This window comes from Naegleria lovaniensis, assembly GCF_003324165.1.
Source record: "Naegleria lovaniensis strain ATCC 30569 chromosome Unknown tig056, whole genome shotgun sequence".
Lineage (NCBI taxonomy): Eukaryota > Heterolobosea > Eutetramitea > Acrasida > Naegleriidae > Naegleria > Naegleria lovaniensis.
Genome location: NW_025407878.1, coordinates 27,828 through 50,231, shown reverse-complemented (window position 1 = coordinate 50,231; position 22,404 = coordinate 27,828). Strand labels below are relative to the sequence as shown.

The following is a 22,404-nucleotide window of genomic DNA, read 5'->3' as shown; positions in this document are numbered from 1 at the left end:
AAGAATGTTCTTTCGGATCAAACTATTGTTTGGAAGGATGATGGGTGTGACAAGACAAAAAGTCATCGGAGTGGTAGTGTATTGTCAAACACGGCAATGTATTTTCTCTAATCAATTACAACTGGAGAAAGGTCACGTGATTCCTCTAATAAAAATTTAAATTACCAGTTGACTAATACCGAACTACCAAATTGAATTCCAATAGATTAAACGTTCAAAAAAGGGATTGTAATAAAATTGTTGGAACTCCATTTAAGGCAATTCAGTTGAACAATCTAAATTCCAAAAAAAATCATTTTCTTCGTGAATAACATCCTTGCTTATAAAAAGTCATTGTCGTCCAAAAGGTAAAACAACTTTCATAAAAGATACCCCAAAATTCAAATAAAATCCTTGTACATGCTTCCAGTTCCAACTTTCAACAGCAAAAAAAAGTTAAAATACATCAAGCGTGTTCGTCTTTACAACAACACTCAGTGTCAACAGTAACCACAACAACAACAATAACGAAATGAATAGATCCATTCTCGTCTTTGCATTGCTATCACTCATCTTGGCCGCCCTTGTCATGGCAGGAGAGGACAAGAAAGAAGTTAAAGGTGTTCCACTGTATGGTGGCTACTATGGAGGCGTTCCATTCTATGGTGGATTTGGTGGTGCTACTGGAGCTTCCAACGTTGCAGGTGCCTACGGCTACAATGGTGGTTTAGGTTCCAACTATGGAGTTCAAGGTGGAAATTACAATCAATATGCTCAAAATACTCAAGCTTACAGCAATCAAGTCAATGCAGTGAATTATTCTCCATATGCTGCCTATAGTAATTATGCTGTGGGTCCAAGTTCGTATGGAAATAACTTGTACAATTCATATTATGCTCCACTATATGGTGGTTATGGATATGGTCTTCCATATTATGGTGGATATGGAGGATATGGCGTTCCATACTATGGTGGATATGGTGGACACGGAGGATATGGATATGGTTATGGATGTGGTGTCGGAATGATTTGTTAAGAAAGGTTGTTGTAATATTATATCATATTTAATACTCCCTCATCATCACCGTGATGATGAATGACAAAATATCTTGATCAATCCTTCCCTCCTTGATTCAAACGATACTATTCGTTTTGGTGTGTTTTGGTAAAATTACCGTTTCATCTATACATGCACGATGAAGTGGATGACTTTTCAGTTTTGCGAGATTTACGTGTTTGGTGGACATTTTCTCCTTGTTGTCGTACGATCATCAAATAAAAAGAAAAATATTTTGTGATATAACACTGAGTATGATAATTCAATAAGGAATATCATTCATTTGTAAGGATTACGTTGTTGAGAATGAAATCATCCCGATGTTGTTGTCATCCAATCCAGGACATGATGATTTTCGGAATCCAACTTTCATTTTTTTGAATCTCGCGAAGTTCTTTTTCAGATCTGGTTGATCCGTTCCATTTCGCTCTCGATATCTTCCATGTTGGATCAGATCAGTTGAAAACTCTCTCCAGTGTACACTCCACCTCCTCTTTGTGTCACACAAACAAAAAGAATCTTTCCACACACCCCATCCTACACCTCCTTGACATCATGATCCAGAGCACTCTCCGTTCTTCACGGTTGATCTTCCACACAAATACTGCTTCTCATAACAAGATTCTTCTAGCTCCAAGTGTTTTTGGCCATCCTTCCATTCGAAACTTTCATGTTTGTAACAACAACAACAACAATCATCCTGTGACTGCCACTACTCAATCGACTTCTTCCGAATCCAATATCACTTCTGAATCTTCCATTTTGACATCCACAACTAAAACTCTCAATAACAATTCTGTAACCACTGGTGTGAACGCCTCTACAGAAGAAAAACTCTCTCTATTGGGTAAAATCAAACGTTTCATCAAAGAACATGGTTTTATGGGCCTATTTCTCTACTTTTCCATGTACTTTTCAACATTGGGTCTCTTATTTGTCATTTTACAACAGGGTCTTTTACCGACTCGTGCCGTGTTGGAATGGTTGAGTGAAAATGGATTTCGTTCATTCATTGGCGATTCGGAAAAGTTAGATTCCTCTCAAAAGTATGCTAATTTTGTGTTGGCTTACATTGTGAATCGATTGTTGGAACCTATTCGATTGGTCATGACCTATCGAATGACTCCAAAAGTTTCACAATTTTTGAGAAGAGTGGTTTTGAGAAAGTAATTGATCATTCGAAAGGATGGTCCAATACAATTCCAATCAAGATAATTGAATGAATGGCAGGGTAGAGAAGAATGCAGATATCTTGTTTTTGAAATTGTAAATATGAAGTAAACCAATGATTGAAACCCCGCGGCCAAGTTCTGAGTTTCGTTCTCTTACGAATGATTTGTGATTCATCTTTTAAGGATTGTTGACGTTCTCATTTCCAGCATGATCAAAATTCCACGGCGCAACATGGCTTTTTTGTGCACTTATGCTCAATTGCGGCCTTGTTCCTCTCGGTTCTTCTGTGATCCTCTCGTGCATCGATTACGTTTTAACAACGCTTGGAAATGAGCAGGTGATCTCCAAATCAACACTCCATTTCACACGCTGGTAGAAACGATAAGAAGCACACAACATTGATCAGCAACACAATATCGTGTAAAGTGTTGTATTCATTCCAAACAACAACAAGCAACTAGAAGAAAAAAACCAACTCGTTCAGCTTATTGTACATTACTTTCCAACAACACACATCAGCAACAACATGGAGGCAGTTTTGAAACTTTCAAACATTCATGCACAAGAATTATTGACGCATCGAGTGATTCGATTCAACAAGAATTGGGATATGATTCCACACAAGGTGGATAATAACGACTTGGATGTTGCCAATGATGCTTCGAATGGCTGTCAGCAATCATCCACATCCACTTCTCCTTCTCAACAGCAATCCATTGATACAGACAAGCCTCAATATGTCATCTTCTTGTTACATCCTAATAATGACGAAGTTCCAAAGCTCTCCACATCTGACGACTCGTCGAATATTGACGAAAATTGGTTCCAACAAGAAATTCAACAAATTGATCAATCGAAAGAGGTTTTCGATGAATATTTTCACTATCTTAAAAAGCATGAATTGATTACCTCATTGAAAGCTCATGATCATTACTATGAACGATGGTCTCAATTTTCAATCAATGGTAATTCTTCGAACAATCAGTTGTCAAACGACTCGCACTATTGCATGTATATGAAAGTGTTGAATGATGGATCCATACCTTCAACCGATCAAGCCAACGCTTCGAATCAATATGAAGTAGGAGGTACTTTGGCATTTAGCGTCAAGAATGTCATTGTCGATGGTCAACGAGTGAAAATGGGTTTAAGTGGTTCTGGTTGGTTACGTCCAAAATTTAGACCCATTCAAGAAGCCAAGTTAGTTCCATGGTTTCTACAATTGTTAATGTTTAAGGAGTTGGGAGTGAGGTAAGTTTTGATTACAGTAGTTGTGAATGATTTGATTATTGACATTTTGCAAATAGATACTTCTATGCTCATGTGTTTGAGGATAATGCCAAAAGTTTAGGTTTCATTGAAAAGAGTGGAATGATCCCATCTCGATTCAGAATGAATTTCATTGGTGCCACGCTTCCTCTCAACCCACAATCGTCATTTGACAATTCCAATTCTTCATTGCAAAAACTCAATGAAGATCAGTTTGATTCTCTTATGAGAAACTTGTACACTACAGGCAACTTTTTGTTGGATAACTTGCACGACTTGTATCACCATCCAAATTTCAAAGGATGTTTCGTCGATGCCAACCAACAATTCACATTCCAAATTTGGAAGTGTAAATATGCCACTCATACCAAATCGAGTGAAAATCTTCCTGCCTATATGGTGATTAACATGACACAGCTCAATTCAGCAGAAGATCTCACCCATGAGCAATTTGACAGAATGGAACAGTATTTACAAAATGATCTTCTTCCTCAGATTGTTCAAACAGAAAGTCATGAACTGCCACCTGTCAATGTGGACACCTCTCGTTGCAGCGTCTTATATGTGACCAACAGTGCTCCATTAAGAACCTTCATTTGTGAAAGACACTCTCAAAATCCACAACTTTCCTATGCCACTCTTGCATACACATTCCAAGATAATGACATGTTCATGTTCTATGTCCAATCCAAAGAACGTCAAAAGAACACACCTCTTCCAAATTCAGAACCAATTTGGAATTTCATGATGGGTGAGAGTAAGAATTCTAGCCCAAGCAACAATTCTCAACATTTGAATTTGTTTTTAGATCCTCGTGATTGTACGAATAAGCCATTGGTTTGGAGTGAAGAAATTAGAAAATCCGTTTCAAGAGAACAATTGAACAAGTTGAAGAATGGACAACAGAAGAAGACCATGACAGCATCTACCAACAATCCATCTTCTGTATCGAATGGTAGTGAAACATCAACTGGAAGTTCCTCAGAAGCAAAGAACGTCGTGACCGCATCTCCTCCACGCCAAATGTCAGAAACATCCAAAGTGGTAGACACCGCATCGTGCACTGTACCCATGGTCACATCAGACAAACCTGATCAACCTTCGACTTCGCTGTGGTCCAAACTCTCTCCAAGAAGTCAATCCAATGCCTTGTTACGAGCAGTTTCTTTGAATAGTTCCTCAACAACCACAACTGGTTCTCACCTTCTTCGATGGACTTTGATTTTGGCACCTGCTGTTTTGCTTGCTGCGTTTGGAGTTCGTAAATGGTGGAATTCTTCACAAAATGCTCAAACACATTCACAATAGTGTTTCTTTCTCCCCAATGATGAGAACCATGTTCAAATCTTTTCAACAATACATTTTTACACTTTGTTACATATTATGTGTTGATAACAAACTTTGTTTGCTCAAATGTTGTGGCTGAGCGAATGAGGTGTGTTTTTTCTATCCAGAGAATCTCACACACTCTCGGAGAATGGCCATGCGTTCCCCTGAGCACAACCTTGCAACTCGAGCAAGATCACATTCTGTGGTTTCGCCTAATACCTTGTGCAAGGTATTATTTGTGATGTAACAAGTCAAGCTCACTTATTGATCAAATTTTCTTTCGTCTATGAGTGGTCCAATCAGAAATTGAACTTGAATGAAATGAGACGAGGTTTGAGCATGATAAGGAAATGATTCTAGCTTGTTCAATTTAAAGTGTCAAAAATCGTTTCCTTTCAACAAAGATCTGAAGGAGGAAAATTTTTAAGTATCAAAGTGTGTTGACGACCAAGAGAACTTATCAAAAACAAAATTATCAAATCCTCTATTCACAGCAGCTTCTTGTAAAGAAGACTCTTGGACACACCCTTGAATACTACCCTAATTGTGGCATTCACTTGATCTCTCTTGTATCATACAACAATCGCTCTACCAATTTCTTTGAAATGGAAGCTGCCAGAAAAACCAATAGCGCTCAAGCTCTTCAACTTTGTCAACACCAAGTCATTGCTTTCGATAGCAAATGGGAAGCCATTCCACATGAGCAGTTAAATCTCGCTTCAGCTGTTTCCATGGCTTCTGCTCCTTCAAAACCAAAACTCATCATTTTCCTTCTCGACGAAAAGAACGAGTATTTGAATACTTTTTTGTCAGAGTATCAAATTCCATCCAATCATGTAAGCACGACTCAGGAACCCTTCCTTCGGAAACCCATGTGTCTCATCGAGCAAGCTCGTGAAGGATTTGATGAATATTTCAATTACCTCAAAAAACATGAATTGATCACTTCGTTGAAAGGACATGATCATTTTGTGGAACGGTGGTCTCAATTCTCAATTCATCACAAGCAACAAGGACAAGATGACCAAGTTTCTCATTACACCATGTTCATCGTTATTCTCAACGATGGAAGTTTTCCATTGTGTGACAATTCAACTCCTTCCATGCAATACGAAGTCCTGGGAACTCTTGCATTCTGCGTCAAGACTGTCGTTGTGGACGGCGTTAAAACCAGAACAGGTGTGACTGGATCTGGTTGGGTTCCTCCAAAATTTCGTGCTGTCCATGAAGCTAAATTAATTCCATGGTTCCTGCATTTGCACATGTTGAAGGAATTAGGTGTTCGTTATTTCTATGCGCATGTCTTTGAGGAAAATACTCGTTGTTTGGGATTTGTGGAAAAGACTGGATTGATTCCTTCTCGTTTTCGAATGAACTTCATTGGTGTGAATGTACCCTTGTTGAAGATGGATTCGAACGATCAATTCCATTCCATAAGAAGAATCGAAACTGTGGAAGAATATGACTCGTTCATGAGAGGATTGTATGGCGCTGGAAATTTCATGCTCGATGATTTGAGCCATGTCTTCAATCATCCAAACTTTGAAGGATGTTATGTCGATCCAGTGAATGACTTGACATTCCAATTATGGAAATGTAAATATGCTCAACATGCAAAGAGTAAGGAAACCTATCCAGCTTATATGATCATTAACATGACTCGATCGACAAGTGTCCAAGATGTCTCAAAGGAACAATTGGATTTGATCGAGAGAGCCCTTCAGAGTGAAATTTTACCAAAACTCGTCGAGTCATCTCAGGAATTGAACCCACTCGTCACAAATACCGATAAATGTGGAGTGTTCTATGTGACCAATAGCGCACCCATGAAGGCCTTACTGTGTGAACGTCACGAGCAGAATCCTCAATATGCCTATCGTGTGCCATTCTTGCGTATACTTTCCAAGATAATGACATGTTCATGTATTACATGCAATCGAAGGAAAAACAAAAAGAATCTGCACCTCCAAAATCAGAAGCCATTTGGAATTTCGTGATGGGAGAAGTGGAATCAACCAAGAATTTGAATCTATATATGGATCCTCGAGATTGTACTAGTAAACCATTGGTGTGGAGTGAGGAAATGAGAACAGCCATCTTTTCCCAAGAAGTGTCAAGTCCTAAACCTGTTCGCAAATCGGTGGGAACTAGCAGCACAAGTACATCTCCAGTTGTGGAAAAGAAGGAACAACCTGTTGCGACACAAGATCAGGCAGTGGATCAAGCCTAATCATTCAATATTGTACATTAAAATCTTTTGTAAAATTTGTATTCTATGATACTTGTCACGAAACAGTTATTGAACTAGTTGAGGAAATTCCATTTTGAGCATTTTTTGAAAACGTTTTCCTTCCTTACTCGCAAGTAAAATATCCAACGGTGTCTTTTGGTTGTCATTGGCCATGATTGCGAGTTTTGGGGATTTCTTGAAGAGCTTCCACAACAAGATGCCTCCGTCCATTGTATTTCCATCCAAAGCAGATTTTGATTTCAGGAAAATGTGCAAAATATTATCTCCTTTTTCTGTCACCATTATATTTTCAAATTCTTCAATGGACATGTTGTCAATCAAGTATTGTAGCAACAATGCTCCCAAAGATGATGTACATTTGTTGAATAATCTGAAATGGTAATGAGCGACCTATAACGACTCATAACTTGTCAACATGTTCAGCACAATGACACGACATCATGAAGCTACTAGAATGTATTGTCATGCATAATTCTAGAAAAACTCGAATCAATGCTGATCAGGTTAATGATATTGATCTAAAGAACAAGCTGATCGCTACCAATAAGATTAAGTTCTCTACTGAGCATGAATGCAAGTTGTTTCCTCAAGCAGTGGCATGTGAACTCGATTGGCTTCACTTCCCATAGAAACAGTTGCAGAACATACTACCTTTCTACTCATAATTTTCATGAGACATTCATTACCAAATACGAAGAAATAATTGTTTCCACGTCTGAAGAATTTCCTTCCAACACGGAATGTACAAGAAGAGAAAATAGCAAATCGGTATTCATGGTAGGTATGCATAATTGCAATGCTTGTTCGAAAAGTATGCTCGATTTTGAGCTGTTCGCTAACAAGAAGGGTAATTCGTGCAATTGGTTCCAAAATTTCCATCCAAAGCTAATAGCGAGCATAACATTGGTATGAGAGGTAAAGGTCATGTGAAATAATCGTCCATTTTGATACTCGTTGCAAATATACACAAAATATTGTAACAAGCATTGACAAGTTTGGGAATAAGGCTCAATATTACGAATCACAAAACTTTCACAAGGTACATGTCTTTCCTGTAGCATGAAATCCAGCAATTCTCTAGCTTCATTCATCTTGTTAGGAGATGTTTGGAAAAGCGAGGTAGCCAAGCCAACTGTTGAAGAAATCGACGTACCACTGGAATCTGTGTTAATATTCAAAAATATTTCCATGAGTCTTACACAAATACTCGGAGTGAGTTGTTTGAAATATTCACCAAGTTGACAAAACTCTTTCTCTTCAGTGGGAATGAATTCATGACCCACTATAAATGCCAATTCATGCACAGGTCTAAACTTCACAACCTTCTTGAGATTGGGTAAAATATGTTCATTTAGAATTATTGCAGTTTTGAGGGTAGTCACATGTTCTACAGAGTTGTTCGCTAGCTCTTTCACAGGTTTGAAAAGATCTAGATTTTTAAGGCTTTTTAACTGACGAATTATTGCTGAGAGATGGGTGGACTCTTCAACAACAATGAGTCGCTCTATCGTTAAATTATCTCCAATAAAATCTGCAAGATTTACACAAATTGGAGCTTTTTCCGTCGATTTTGTTGCTAACAGTTTTTGTTGCTTGTGATGAATGGGAATCATTAATTCATAGTCATTGATTTGTGATGGTCGCTCGTATTGTGTAAATGTATATGGCTTCAACACATATTTCTGTTTGGTTCCTTCTGAATAAATGGAGGGATGTTCCTTCTCTCCATAAATGTCATTTGGGTCAAACGGAATGGTCGAGATATCATTTGTTTCTTCTGCGGACTTGGTTGAGGGATTAAAGTTTAGCAATGAATTATTGATGTTACTTGAAAATAGTGATGAATTATAGCCGAATTGAGGTGCATATGCGTTATTAAGTAATGAGTAGTTGGTATTAGCGAATGACATTGAGAGCCCTGATAGTTGTTGTTGTATCAATGATTGTAGTGGCTTCTCAAGGGTGTTTGTATCAGAAACGACGCTAGGAGATCTCAATTGAGGCAATAGTTCACTGTACAAACAAACACTGTTCGCTGTTACAGGCAGCTTTTTCTCATCGGCTTCCTTGAACAATCTCTGTAATCTCAATAACACAATAAAATAATCAATATTGTCATCTTTAAAATTGAAAATTATTTCTTTGACTCGCAAAATACTTCTCATCATGCGTTGATTAAAGGATTTGCTAATGACTCTCATTTTGTGAAAGGTCACGATAGGCTGATCCAAACGATGTTGTAGATGGGATGGCCTTTCAATTTCTCTCATTGGAAATTGAATGTCCTCCAAGTAAGATTGGCCCTTTGCATAGAAGGACCATCGGGAATACGTCGGAATGAACTCCATGATATCATATTTTACATTTTCATCTAACTTGACGAGTAATGACTCGTTCAGTGCTTCCTCGTAATAATGATGAGCCATGTCATGATTTTTCTTTTTTTGTTGATCCAAATACATCCATCTTTTGGCCAAACAACACGCGTTTGCATAGTGCTGAGAAATGGCTTCCTTCAAGCCAGTCGAATTATTTTCTGTATCGGAATCATCATTATATTCACTCAAATTCTTGTTGAATTTTTCTCGTGAATGCCATCGCTGTTCCAAATTCAATTCCTCTTGGTCTATTTCAAGATCACCAAAGGCTGTAATCATTTTTTTGCTTGTTACAATATTTTCAAAACTTTTTCTTTTGTAATCGTGAACAACTGTTTGCATAGGAACTTGGAACTGTTTTAGGAGGTACTGTCTTCAAAAAAAACATCATGAATCAACGCTTCATTCATTCCATCCCATACGCTCTCGCAGGCGGTTTTCTCTCCTCTTGCCATTCCTTTTTCATGTATTTATCAGGTCATTCCCTCTTCCGAATTCCACTTCCATTACTCTGTCCTTTCGTTTCTTATTATTGTGGCCATTTCGCTGGCGCTGGAGGAATTTGGCTCTTTCGGGATCAAGGTTATTCCATGGGTCTTGGGAGTGTCATGGGTTGTGTCATTTCGTACTTGGGTTTCGTTCATTGCCTTCCAAAGGATCAAGTTTCGTTTAAAACTACTGAGAGTATTCTTCTCATGATGCTGCTCATGTTGGGCACAGGTCTGTATGGAGTCAAGACTGGAGTGGAATCGGAAGAGGGAACTTGTATACCAATTATTCGACCACATTCCATTCCGAAATAAATTGGAGTAATGATCCGAGTACTGAGTTGTTAGGATAGTGTGGAAAAATTGGGAGATGGAATGTTGAATGTGTGTGTAGAAAATATATGGACAACAAGCTCTGTATTTCCAAGTTCATCTTCAAATCTGACATATAATCCTATAATTGTTCCCAAACCATAATTAAGAATATATCAGCCGTTGAAAAACTGTGAATATCCCTTTCGAATTAATCTCCCATACGTCTGGTCTTAAAAACGTTAATAATACATTGTTTGAACAATTTTTTTTATATATTCATATAATTGCCTATTGTTGAATGAAAAAAAATGATCCCACTCGACCAAAATACCCTTTTCAATGATTTCAATGGTGGTGAAACGAGCGAGACGTTACACATGAAACAAGAAGCAATGATACAGATCGGAAATGATGAGCATGTAACTTTGATTGTAACTGATTTTTTTTCAAATTTATCGTTTCGTCATCATGATGATGAAAATAATAATTTTGAACCACATGTTCGGAGATTGGAATTATTACTGAAACATAAATTCTCATTGCAACAATTAGGAAAGAAGAAATGGCTTGAAAATAGGGAACTGAAATACCGGAATTTCTTTCCTGTTGAATTTATACAAGACAAAGAGTTTGTGTTGAATCACATTAAAAAGTATGGATATGGATTACAATATGCAACAACAAGTCTCCACGAAGACAGAAATTTTATGTTTCAAGCTGTGCAACAGCATGGAGCTTTATTAGTATTTGCAAGTGAAGATATTTGCAATGACCAAGAAGTGGTATTGACAGCCATAAAACAGGACGAACAGGCATTGGTTTATGCTGCAACTAAACTTCAAAATGACAAGGAATTTTTGATGAAAGCAGTTCAACAGAATGGAAAAGCAATTACGAATATTATTGACAGAACATTCTTGGAAGACAGAGACATTGTATTAGCTGCTGTAAGACAAAATAGTGAAGTTTTGTGTTATTTTCGCACGGAAAATTTGGAAAGTGACAAGGAAATGGTTGTTGAAGCCGTCAAACACAATAAGCACGCGCTTCAATGGGTTCAACATGACTTACTCGAAGAAGTTATGAATGATCATGAGTTGATGCTGAATACCATCAAATTAATTGTTCCAGAATTCCAGAATTTAAACTCTTTGGATTATTCAAAAAAAGAAATCTTACTCAAACTAGTTCAAGAATGTGGATTGTTACTTCAATTAGCAACTGATGAACTCAAGAATGATCGTGACATTGTTTTGATTGCAGTCAGAAATGATGGTTGCTCAATTAAGTTTGCCTCTAATCATTTGAAGAATGACAGAGAAGTTGCACTTGTGGCCGTTCAACAAAATGGTAATGCATTAGAATTTGTCTCGACAGAATTAAAGAATCATAGGGAGGTTGTGTTGGCTGCTGTCACTCAAAACGAACTGTCACTACAATATGCATCCGATGAGTTGAAAAGCGATAAGGAGGTCGTTTTAACAGCAATCAAGCAAGATGGATCGGCTCTTGAATATGCATCCAGTTCGTTAAAAAAAGATCCACACGTTGTGTTGGAAGCAGTTAGAAACGATGGCTCAGCTCTTGAATATGCTGATGATACATTGAGAAATGATCAAGAAATTGTTCTGGAAGCCATCACCCAAGATATGAATGCTTTTCAATATGCATCGAGTGATCTTTTGAGTGACAAACAATTCTTATTGGAGGCGATCAAGAGAGGTTGTAACACAACACTTGTACAAGTACCAGAAGACATTGTCAATGACAAGGAATTTATGTTAAAAGCTGTCAATATTCACAGTCTTTGTGCTATTGGAATGGATTATACTGTTACTTATGACAGAGACATTATGTCAGAGGCAGTGAAGAATAACGGATTTGCATTGTTTTACGCAAGTGAAGAAATACGACACGACACAGAAATGGTGATGGAGGCACTTAAATGCAATGGATATGTTTTGGAGTATAGCGATGAATTATATCAAGAACGAATGAAGCACTGTTATTATAATTCTTATTTGGGAAAATGACACGTATTCTTACCCTTAGCCAATACGAAACGCATACAATCAAACGTTGCGTTATTGGAACATTAAATACAGACTGGAACGATTTTACATAAATTTAGAGTTTTTCTGCAGGATTGAGCAAAAATTGAGTTGAAATTGTAAAGCGTAAACATGTTGGATTTGTGGTTGAATTTGTCCATACCCAACAATAAATCTATCAATTAGTGGACTAAAAATTGTGTGCTATTTCTTCCGCCTGTTTTTTCTGCGGGAATTTAATCCTTGATGGTTAATCTTTTCATTGTTCCATAAATTTAACGCAAGAATTTTTTGTTGATTGAAAATATGAAAACGGCGCATTTTTTATTGAGAGTTTCGTGGGGTTATTGAACTAGCCCTGAATTGTAAACAGTGCTTTTCCACCGAAAGTTGGAATGGGCAGTTTTCAACAACCCTTCGACCCAAACAAAATGCTCTAATATTCTTTGTTCCAACACACGCACAGATTGGTGATAGAGCAACTGCATCACAAAATACTGCTTCCTAAATAAGCATCGTGATAGTAATGAGTCATTCTCGCTTGATATAATTCATCGTTGTACTTCAAAACATAACCACTGCATTTAAGTGCCTCCATCACAATTTCTGAATCTTGTTAGTAATTCTTCAGCTATGACGTACATTTGGCATTAAAAAAAAGTTTTTAGGTGTGACTTGTGTCAGATTATCGAAGCCAGTCTTTTAGACTCGGGGCTGAACCTGAAGAAGCGCGTTAGCACTTGACCGCAGGAAACCAATGAGAGCACTAGCTTGAGGGAATCTGACACACGTCACAGAATAAATGTATATCAATTTATATTCCTTGCAAACTTCTTGTTGCATTCTTCTCAAACATTTGATTTTTTCTTTTTTTTGATTTCTCTATTAATCTATGTGATGTCATTGATTTCTTCCTTTTCTTGGATTCCTTGGTTTCGGCTGATGAATTATTGTTCGTAGAACTGTTCAGTTTTTTAACGCTCAGCAGATTCCTTCAATGTTTTAATATGATATTGTTGCGTAATTCTTTAAAGTTCCGCAGCTCATCTTGTGACAGTATGATGATTTGTTGCTCCGATGATTTTGTTTGTTGAATTTCATCCGAAGGTAGTTGTTGTGATTGTTGTGGTAAAGTAGTATGATTATTAAACATAACCACGTGCATTTCAATGATGCCTACCATCACAATTGTCTCTGAATTCTTGTTGTAATTCTTGCAACTTGCCGTACTATTCATCATATGATGTAATCTCATTGTGTTATTCACTGCATCAGACATGTCACTCTAACATTATTTCTCGGGAAGAACGATAATGCGTCCAATAACTCCAAGACTGTTAAGTTTGACTGCTTGCAGAATAAATTCTTTGTCATTTGTAAATTCTTCTGGTAAAAGTGACATAATATCCTCACATCCCATCTTGATCACCTCTAATAGGAATTGTTTGTCATTTAAAAGTCCACTCTCTGAAGCGTAGAAAAAAGCCTCCTTGTTTTCATTGATTGCTTCAAAAACTATTTCTCGATCATTTTGAAAAATCTTATCAGCATAATCAAGCGCAAACCATCTCTTGAGCTGCTTCCAAAACAATCTCTCGATCCTTTTTCAACTCATCCGATGCAAAACAAAGAGCAGAACCATATTTCCTAATAGCCTCTAATACAATTTCTTTGTCATTTCTCAAATCATTGGAGGCATAAACAAGGGCATGCTCATATTGTCTAACAGCAGCTAATACCACATCATAATCACTTTTCAATGCTGCAGAGACAAAATTCAATGCATTACCATCTTTCTTAACGGCAACAAGCGCAATATCCTTGTCATTCTTCAAATCATCGGAGGCAAACTTAATTGAACAAGCATTATGCTGAACAGCATTTCTCACAACATCTCGATCATTCTTAGCTCTTCACTTGCAAACTGAAGTAAAAATCCACATTCTTGAACAAGTTTCAACATGACTTGTTTGTTGGAATAGTTAAACACCTTCAATCCTTCGAATTCAGGAAAAATTAATGTAACAACTTTCAACATGAAAGAAAGATCTGTGAGTAAATTCATTGGAACCCATTGAAGTGCCTTCTTATTTTGTTTGATCGCTTCTAAAATTACGTCCTTATTTGATCTCAAACAACAGGTTGGGTCAACATAAATACATCTCAGTGCTTCACCATTTTGTCTCACAGCAGCTAATACAATGTCAAGATCATTCTTAAGAGGTAGTTCTGCATAGGACAGCGCTTTTCCATTCAACTGAACTACTTTCAACATAAACTCCTTATTTTTTCGTAGCACAGTTGGAACGGAATTCATTACCTCTTCGTCATGCTTTACGGAAGTCAATATTAATTCAGTATCGTTCCCAATACTGTAAGTTGGAAATATTAATAGTAATTCCTTTGATCCATTGTATTGAGCTACATTCAATAGAAACTCTCGGTCTTCTTGTAACTTGGTGGATGCATATTTCCAGCCATAGCCAAACTTTTTAATGTGATTCAAAATAAATTGCCGATCGTTCATAAACTCAACAGGAATGCAATTCTGGTATTTCAAATCTCTATTCTCGAGCCATTTCTTCTTTCCTAATTGTTGCAATGAGAATTTCTTATTCAATAATAATTCCAATCTCCGAATAATATGAATAGAATTTTGGTCGTCATCATCATGCTCGTTAAGAGTTAAAAAATCAAGTACAACCACCTTTACATTTCCATCATTAATTCTCATCTGTATCAGTATTCCTCTTTGCTGAACTCTTCGGGATGGAGTAGCTCTTGATGTAGTTAATATTTTTTTTTTAATTACAAAAAAATGAAATCATCAGTTGAGTGTGGAAATGATGAATTATTTTCAATTTTTCAATTTTTGGATCCCCAAAGTATTTTAAATTCATGTGTGAGAGTGAGTCAGAGGTGGAAACAAGTGGCTTGTTGCAATGCATTGTGGAAGTATTTTTGTAATTCTATTTTGATGAATGATGTTTTTGAATGGAATTTGGAATTGGAACGTTATGGTTCCTACTATCAAAATGATGATTGGAATGATGTCCATAATGATGGAAATCAAATGGATGACTATTATTGGTATAACGTGTTTCATTATATAATGTTCAGAATACCAATTTTTAAATCATGCTCAATTGAGTGTTCCAGTAACTGGAACTCAAGGACTCAATTAGAAGAATATTATGATTTCCTTGTTCCACCATCAAGTTATGAATGGTTAGAAAGAATGAAAACTCCGCAGCACGGCAATAATGTTGTGGAAGAGTATTCAGTTCAAGAACAAGATGAACATGAATATTCCAGACAAATTCTGTCAACAAACGAGTTCGATCGATATCAAATCTCACAGCAATATGTGCTTGCAAAAATTGCAGCCCTATTGACGATTTTAAGTAGTGGTTCCCATTGCACTCCAAACCCATGGAATGATAAGCTCTTTCTGAGTTTATTTGAATTTGACGACAAAAACAACACGTGGCAAGTGAAAAGAACAACAACCATATCAGTGGCTGCATTTTGTGTTTGCCAAATGTTTCCTGGATTGGGTACAATGAAATTGAGACAACTAGTTACATCACGTTCTCCACAAAGCAACAACTTACTAATGTCCATTGCTCCACCTATTGAAGATTCCAGTCATGTCAAGCCATTTTGTTTTTTTGAATACATGGATCAATATTTTGAAACAGCATGGAACATGACACAGTTCAACAATTGGAAAACCCAGAAACTATTGTTAATAGTAGTTACGAAGTCATCAAAACAGCGCAATTTTGTTGGTACGATTCTTGGGACGATCGATACGAGCATTTCTTTTGGCTTCCTATTCTATTTAATGCGGGAGGTCGTTTGAGGACTTACAAATTTAAATCCATCTATTTAGAGCAGAATTTGATGAGAATTGAAAAGCACTACGAGATTGATTATGCATAGATGGCTTTCATGCAATTTTCACGCTTGTCTTTGAAATGCTTGAGTTTTCATGAAATAATCACAAATGTTGATACGCTGTTGTTCAAATTTCTGTAAATCCAATAAAGAATTCACAGCAAGTTCTTTCTTGATTCCGTCAATAATCACTATGGAATTGATGATGTGTTAGATGGCCAGGTTTGACGACAAGTGTCTTCAATTCCGATGCCTCAAATCTGTCATCTGGCATGACATGAATTCCATACTTGTCTAAAATTTTATCTGAAATGTCACTAATACTCGTATTCATGAACACTCTGGGAGAGGACAACAATTCATTAAATATCATCGCCATCTCGTGATAACTTGCAAAATATAAAAAAGGTTTCTTTGAATATTTCACAGTTCCGTACCAAATTCTTCCCACATTTAAATTTTCAATTTTTAACGTAGGAAAGGGTGGTAATACATGTGTATTGATTCTCGTATCATCATGCTGGTTGTGGTTCAAATAGTTATTCAATTTTTCAAAATGAATCATTCTAACATTTTTTCGAATATTTGGAAAATTATTGACAATGACATTCGCCTTCATAACTGCAATCATGTCACGAGTTTTGGTCTTGAAAAGTTGACTCTTGTTGTCTCTATTCTCACTGTTCGCATCCAAATGTTGAAACATGACAGCTGCATGTTGCAATAAATCATTAGAATTTTCTCGATCATGTAAAATCATCCATCCTTTCAAATTTGGAATTCTCCTAAGAGCTTCCACTAAAAATCCAGTCCTTTCAGCATTCATTGATCCCGTTCGCAACATTGTAGAATTTTTCACTAAAATTCCTAAAAACACATTTGGAAATTGTTGAGCTTCAAAAAGTGCTCCAAAATGTTTGGTCAATAATTGTGAAAAGTTATAAAATTCCATTTCATCTCCTATCAGATATAAATCTAATCCGATTGGAGTGGTAAATAAAGTAGGAAGAATTGATTTGAGAAAATGATCCAATGATGAGTGATGAATTTCATTTGAATTTTTGAATTTTTTCATAAAATCGGAATGAAACAACTCGGACGAGTAGAAGAGAAGAGATGTCATGACGATGAAGATGATGCCAAGAATGAATAAGAAAAATCGACGCTGCAGCAAGTTGTTCTTGTTCATTTTTTTTTTGATTGTTTGACAGCTGCCACGTCTCAAGATGAACGAAGAGTTGTTAAAGCTCACTCATCTATCCTCTGGTTCCTGGTAGGAATTCGGTAATGACATGAACAAAACGAGGAGCTGGTTAATTCTTTCCCCCAAATATATCTCAGAGTAATAACAGGCTTCTTGCTTTTAGGTTTTCGTTCACAACCTCATTTCCAAACGCTCAATCAATTTTTCTAGATTCGTCCTTCCATTATTTTCCTTTAAGGAAACGTTTAAGGGCCTCAAAGAGAACACACTTCCATAGATAGATCATTGAGAGTATAAAAAGTGCTCCTTAAAAACTTCCTCCAAAAAAAAATGGTGCAGCAAGAGAGACTTTGTTCCGATGATCATCAAGCAGAGATCCTCCGAAAAAACAAGAACCAAAAATTGATGTCCCTCGTTTGCTTGATTCTTGAGGATTTTTCAAGTTCTATGTTTGATGAAGATCAACTTGAAAGTCGGAGATTGGAATTATTATTGAAAAAGAAATTCTCATTGCAACAATTAGGAAAGAAGAAATGGCTTGAAAACAGAGAATTGAAATATGAACGATTCATTCCAGTCGAGTTTATGAATGATAAGGAATTTGTGTTGAATTACATTAAAAAGTGTGGTTTTGGATTGGAATATGCAAGTAGGACTTTACAGGAAGACAGAGATTTTGTGTTGAGAGTAGTGCAACTCAATGGACGAGAACTTGGATGTGCAGGAGACAATTGCAGAAATGATAAAGAAGTGGTATTAGCAGCGATAAAGGAATATGAAAATGCGTGGTCATTTGCCTCTGATGTTCTAAAGAATGATAAAGAATTTTTGTTGCAAGCAGTTCAGCAGAATGGAAAAGCTTTGAGAGCTATTAGTAAAGTGAACAGTGACAGAGACATTGTGTTAGCTGCTGCAAAGCAGAATGGTGAAGTATTAAGAGAATCATTTTGGTGTTGTCCTATTCTAGGAAAGTCTGAGCTTCAAGATTTCAATGAAATTATATTTGAAGCTGTTAAACAAAATATTAAGGCACTTGAATTTGTACCAAACCATTTTCGTGAAAATCGTAATTTCATGCTTGAAACTGTGAAAGAAACTTTTCCAGAATTGGAGACCCTTGATTCTTTTAAGGCCAACAAAGAAATCATGTTAAAACTGGTTCAAGAATCTGGATTGTTACTTGAATTTGCTAGTGATGACCTCAAGAATGATCGAGATGTGGTGTTAAATGCAGTTCGAAATAATGGCCATGCCCTTGCGTTTGCTTCTGATGACTTGAAGAATGACAGAGAAATTGTACTCGAATCAATACGACGAAAAGGGTCTGCACTGCAATACGCGTCCTCTGATTTGCAGGGAGACAAGAGTTTTATTTTACGTGTTGTATCCTGTAACTGTTGTTCTCTAGATTTCGTGAGTAGTGTGTTTAAGGGTGACAAGGAGATTGTGTTGGCAGCAGTTAAGAGAGTGGGATCTGCTCTTGAATACGCAGCCAGTTCGTTAAAAAAAGACCCCCAAGTTGTGTTGGAAGCAGTAAGAAACGATGGTTCAGCTCTTGAATATGCTGACGAAACATTGAGAAATGATCCAGACATTGTTCTGGAAGCGATCAAGAAAGATAGGTTGGCTTTTAAATATGCTTCGAAAGATCTTTTGAGTAACAAACAATTCTTGTTGGAGGTGATCAAGAGAGGTTGTAACACAAGACAAGTACCAAATGAGTTGGCCAACGACAAGGAATTTATGTTAAAAGCGGTCGAGCTCAATAGTTTTAGCGCTATTGGGATTGGAAATTCGTTTTCCAGCCGAGAAATCATGTTAGAAGCAGTCAAGAAGGATGGAAGTGTATTATTTTATGCCAGCGACACGTTACAAAAAGATTTAGAACTTGTGATGGAAGCATTCAAATGCAATGGTTATGTATTGAACTACAGTGACGAATGGTATCGAGAGCGAATGAAACAATGTTATCATGATGCGTATTTGGGAACAACGGACAATATGTGAGTTCTGCAGAACGGGAGTGCACTTGTGCAATTCATGGCTTTTCACTTTCATTCAACCTCAATTGCTTTTCACATTCCATCTTCATTTTCAAAGCTTGTTCTCTCCATTCTTCTCCATTTCTTGATGGATACAAATTTTCCATGTTGGTTTCCCTCATCAAGACTTTTTCAAAATCCTTCAAAGCCAATTCATGATTTCCTGTTTCAATAAAACAACATCCTCTTCGATACAACACCATTTCATAAAGATGTTTCATTTCTTCCGAATTCTCTTGCAACATAATTTTCTGACAATATTCGAGTAGAGAATTGAAATATCGAATAGCCTCGTCGAATTGTTTCAATTGTTGCAAACAAATGGCACGTTCATGCAAATTTTGTAAAGAGGCACCTCCTTCTAATTGGGAAATTTTACACAAGACGTCAAATGCCAAATCGAAATAGTGAGCTTGTTGGTATAATTTAGATAAATATGTCCATGCCGTAACATTTTCTGGATCCATTTTCACAACACGTTCGAAATCGTCCAAAGCATTCAAAAATTGCTCACTCGCAAACAGTGCCTTTCCTCGTACCGTAATAACTGACACAATGTCAAAATTTTGTTGTTCACTCTCTTTTTCCATAGTTTTAAATTTCTCAATAATTCCATCACAATCTTGAATGGCCTGTTCATACAAATTCATATCCAAATAAGTTCCAGCACGCAGTAACCAAGCATGCTGAGGTGAAGAATTTCCCTCATGTTCCATGGCTGTTGTAAAATCCAAAATTGCCTTTTCGTATTCTCCCAATCGACGCCACACACATCCTCGATTGTAAACATTCACGTGATCTTGAGGATCGAATTCCAAAGCTTTGGAAAAGTCTTGAATGGCTTGTTCATACCTCCTAACATTCGAAAATAAATTAATCCACGATTTCCATACGCTTCAGAATAATCAGGTTTTAATTCGAGTGCCTTGTTGTAATGGTCCAAAGCAAGAGTGATGTGTTGCGAATTTAAATAGACACTTCCAAGATTACAATGACAAGTAGCAGCCAGAGATTTCAATGAGGACAATCTCTCGGATTCATAATCTTTCAACGGTTCTTTCGTTTTCGGAGGAGAGTTGGTCATTGTTAATAATTCGTGTTCAACGAGTTGCAGAGCTTGAGTGAAATGTGAGATGGCACTCTCGAGTTCACCTTGTTGTAAACATTCAGCTCCTAAATTGTTGAGTTGAAGAATGTTGGTATGAGAAGAGAGCAATACAGTATCTCGGAAGGAAGTATCTGAAAGCATTGATGATGATGGTTTGAATCTTGTTATTAAAAATATTTTTTTTGATAAATTTCCATGTGAACGAGGAATTGGTGTTTACAATCGCACCAAGCCAAAACTCTGACAATCTCTCAAAATTTCAAGTTTGAAAGTATGAATCTCAGCAATCATGTGTCTGTAATGCGTTTTTACAACAACCAACAAATAAATATTTTCAAAAAGCAACAAGCTATTTTGAACACTTGACAGCCACAGAACGTTCGTTGCTTGAACGATAGCATTAATTTCCAAGTTGCAAGTCCAACAATAATTTCAGTGAAACACTAAAAAAAAAAATGAAATCATCTCTCGAGTGTGGAAATGATGAATTATTTTCAATTTTTCAATTTTTGGATCCCCAAAGTATTTTAAATTCATGTGTGAGAGTGAGTCAGAGGTGGAAACAAGTGGCTTGTTGCAATGCATTGTGGAAGTATTTTTGTAATTCTATTTTGATGAATGATGTGTTTGAATGGAATTTGGAATTGGAACGTTGTAGGGAGAAGGCCCATCCTCATTCTTCCGATCATCATGTTGATGAAGTATATCAATCAGATAACAATTCCGATCATGATGGAATTTGTAGAAATGAATATTATTGGTATGACATGTTTCGAGCCTTGTTCAGAATACCAATTGTTAAATCATTTACCATTATGGGAAAAGAGAAAAGCATGCAATATAAATGGAGCCAACTACAGGACTCTTTTGATTTCCATGTTATACCTTTAGACCCATTCAATCTAGAGTACGCAATTCAAGATTGTTCCGAAGATTACCAAAATGAAGACGAACAAGCGGCTTGGTTTAGCGAATACGCACAACGTAAGAGAGTCCTTCAATATGGTTGGAAATACATGTATGCAAAAATTGCAACACTATTATCGATTTTAAGTAGTGGTTCTCATTGCACTCCAAATCCATGGAATGATAAGCTCATTCTTTCTTCATTTGAATATGATGACAATGACAAAACTTGGCAAGTGAAAAAATCAACAACCATTTCGGTTGCTGCATTTTGTATTTCACAACTGTTTCCTGAATCAGGAACAAAGAAGTTGAGGGACCTAATGTCCATTTCGTTAAATGACACAAGGGATTGTCGAATGTCAATATCGCCCAATATTGAAGATTCAAGTCATGCGAAGCCATTTTGCTTTTTTGAATACATGGATGAATATTTTTCAGAGAATACCTCTTCTGAGCAGGAAGGTGACAGAATAGAGCTTGCAGAAAATGATACTTGTTCTAGTACGTGTGGTGACACTACTGTCACAAAAACAACGTATTGCTGGTATGATTATTTGGACGATCGATACGAGCATTTCTTGTGGCTTCCTATGTTATTCAATGCCGGTGGTTGTGTGAGAACGTATACATATAAGGCCATCTATTTAGAGCAAAATTTGATGAGAGTCGAGAGGTATTATGAGTTGGAATATTAATGACAACTTTGCATTGCCTAAGGTGGACTCCTATTCAACCCAGTTTTTAACCAAAAGCTTTGATCAGTAACAGTCAAAATCTTTTTCAAGCATGCCTTTTTTCTTGCTTGGTGTCATATTATTGAGATACTTCAAAAATCATATTTAGTTTAATAGTAGTTAAAAAATTGCATAGTGAGTTTATTCCTTGTCTTTAAATTGTCAGCACGCTTGAAATACATGGCAGAAATATTTTAGTTTATGCAATTGTCGGTGA

General features: G+C 36.7%; 12 protein-coding genes across 12 annotated transcripts; 8 read left to right on the top strand and 4 right to left on the bottom strand.

Annotated features, from left to right (window-relative positions):
• Positions 1–511: 511 nt before the first annotated feature.
• On the top strand, positions 512–1,015 carry C9374_012218 (uncharacterized protein; the record flags this gene model as incomplete). Its single annotated transcript, XM_044687960.1, has 1 exon — positions 512–1,015. One exon carries the CDS (start codon positions 512–514, stop codon positions 1,013–1,015), a length of 504 nt encoding a protein of 167 aa, XP_044542526.1.
• A 576-nt stretch (positions 1,016–1,591) lies between these two features.
• C9374_012217 (uncharacterized protein) lies at positions 1,592–2,206 on the top strand (the record flags this gene model as incomplete). Its single annotated transcript, XM_044687959.1, has 1 exon — positions 1,592–2,206. One exon carries the CDS (start codon positions 1,592–1,594, stop codon positions 2,204–2,206), a length of 615 nt encoding a protein of 204 aa, XP_044542525.1.
• A 529-nt stretch (positions 2,207–2,735) lies between these two features.
• On the top strand, positions 2,736–4,786 carry C9374_012216 (uncharacterized protein; the record flags this gene model as incomplete). The annotated part of the gene is made up of 2 exons (XM_044687958.1): positions 2,736–3,460; positions 3,517–4,786. 2 exons carry the CDS (start codon positions 2,736–2,738, stop codon positions 4,784–4,786), a joined length of 1,995 nt encoding a protein of 664 aa, XP_044542524.1.
• A 626-nt stretch (positions 4,787–5,412) lies between these two features.
• On the top strand, positions 5,413–7,037 carry C9374_012215 (uncharacterized protein; the record flags this gene model as incomplete). Its single annotated transcript, XM_044687957.1, has 2 exons — positions 5,413–6,687; positions 6,750–7,037. The coding sequence occupies 2 exons, from the start codon at positions 5,413–5,415 to the stop codon at positions 7,035–7,037; spliced, it is 1,563 nt and encodes a 520-aa protein (XP_044542523.1).
• A 689-nt stretch (positions 7,038–7,726) lies between these two features.
• C9374_012214 (uncharacterized protein) lies at positions 7,727–9,715 on the bottom strand (the record flags this gene model as incomplete). Its single annotated transcript, XM_044687956.1, has 1 exon — positions 7,727–9,715. The coding sequence occupies one exon, from the start codon at positions 9,713–9,715 to the stop codon at positions 7,727–7,729; it is 1,989 nt and encodes a 662-aa protein (XP_044542522.1).
• An 832-nt stretch (positions 9,716–10,547) lies between these two features.
• Positions 10,548–12,272, top strand: C9374_012213 (uncharacterized protein; the record flags this gene model as incomplete). The annotated part of the gene is made up of 1 exon (XM_044687955.1): positions 10,548–12,272. One exon carries the CDS (start codon positions 10,548–10,550, stop codon positions 12,270–12,272), a length of 1,725 nt encoding a protein of 574 aa, XP_044542521.1.
• A 1,571-nt stretch (positions 12,273–13,843) lies between these two features.
• On the bottom strand, positions 13,844–15,024 carry C9374_012212 (uncharacterized protein; the record flags this gene model as incomplete). Its single annotated transcript, XM_044687954.1, has 2 exons — positions 13,844–14,140; positions 14,281–15,024. 2 exons carry the CDS (start codon positions 15,022–15,024, stop codon positions 13,844–13,846), a joined length of 1,041 nt encoding a protein of 346 aa, XP_044542520.1.
• An 84-nt stretch (positions 15,025–15,108) lies between these two features.
• C9374_012211 (uncharacterized protein) lies at positions 15,109–16,155 on the top strand (the record flags this gene model as incomplete). The annotated part of the gene is made up of 1 exon (XM_044687953.1): positions 15,109–16,155. One exon carries the CDS (start codon positions 15,109–15,111, stop codon positions 16,153–16,155), a length of 1,047 nt encoding a protein of 348 aa, XP_044542519.1.
• Positions 16,156–16,371: 216 nt separating this feature from the next.
• Positions 16,372–17,313, bottom strand: C9374_012210 (uncharacterized protein; the record flags this gene model as incomplete). Its single annotated transcript, XM_044687952.1, has 1 exon — positions 16,372–17,313. One exon carries the CDS (start codon positions 17,311–17,313, stop codon positions 16,372–16,374), a length of 942 nt encoding a protein of 313 aa, XP_044542518.1.
• A 411-nt stretch (positions 17,314–17,724) lies between these two features.
• Positions 17,725–19,401, top strand: C9374_012209 (uncharacterized protein; the record flags this gene model as incomplete). Its single annotated transcript, XM_044687951.1, has 1 exon — positions 17,725–19,401. The coding sequence occupies one exon, from the start codon at positions 17,725–17,727 to the stop codon at positions 19,399–19,401; it is 1,677 nt and encodes a 558-aa protein (XP_044542517.1).
• Positions 19,402–19,432: 31 nt separating this feature from the next.
• C9374_012208 (uncharacterized protein) lies at positions 19,433–20,685 on the bottom strand (the record flags this gene model as incomplete). The annotated part of the gene is made up of 2 exons (XM_044687949.1): positions 19,433–20,235; positions 20,289–20,685. 2 exons carry the CDS (start codon positions 20,683–20,685, stop codon positions 19,433–19,435), a joined length of 1,200 nt encoding a protein of 399 aa, XP_044542516.1.
• A 314-nt stretch (positions 20,686–20,999) lies between these two features.
• On the top strand, positions 21,000–22,148 carry C9374_012207 (uncharacterized protein; the record flags this gene model as incomplete). Its single annotated transcript, XM_044687948.1, has 1 exon — positions 21,000–22,148. The coding sequence occupies one exon, from the start codon at positions 21,000–21,002 to the stop codon at positions 22,146–22,148; it is 1,149 nt and encodes a 382-aa protein (XP_044542515.1).
• Between the last annotated feature and the right edge of the window lie 256 nt (positions 22,149–22,404).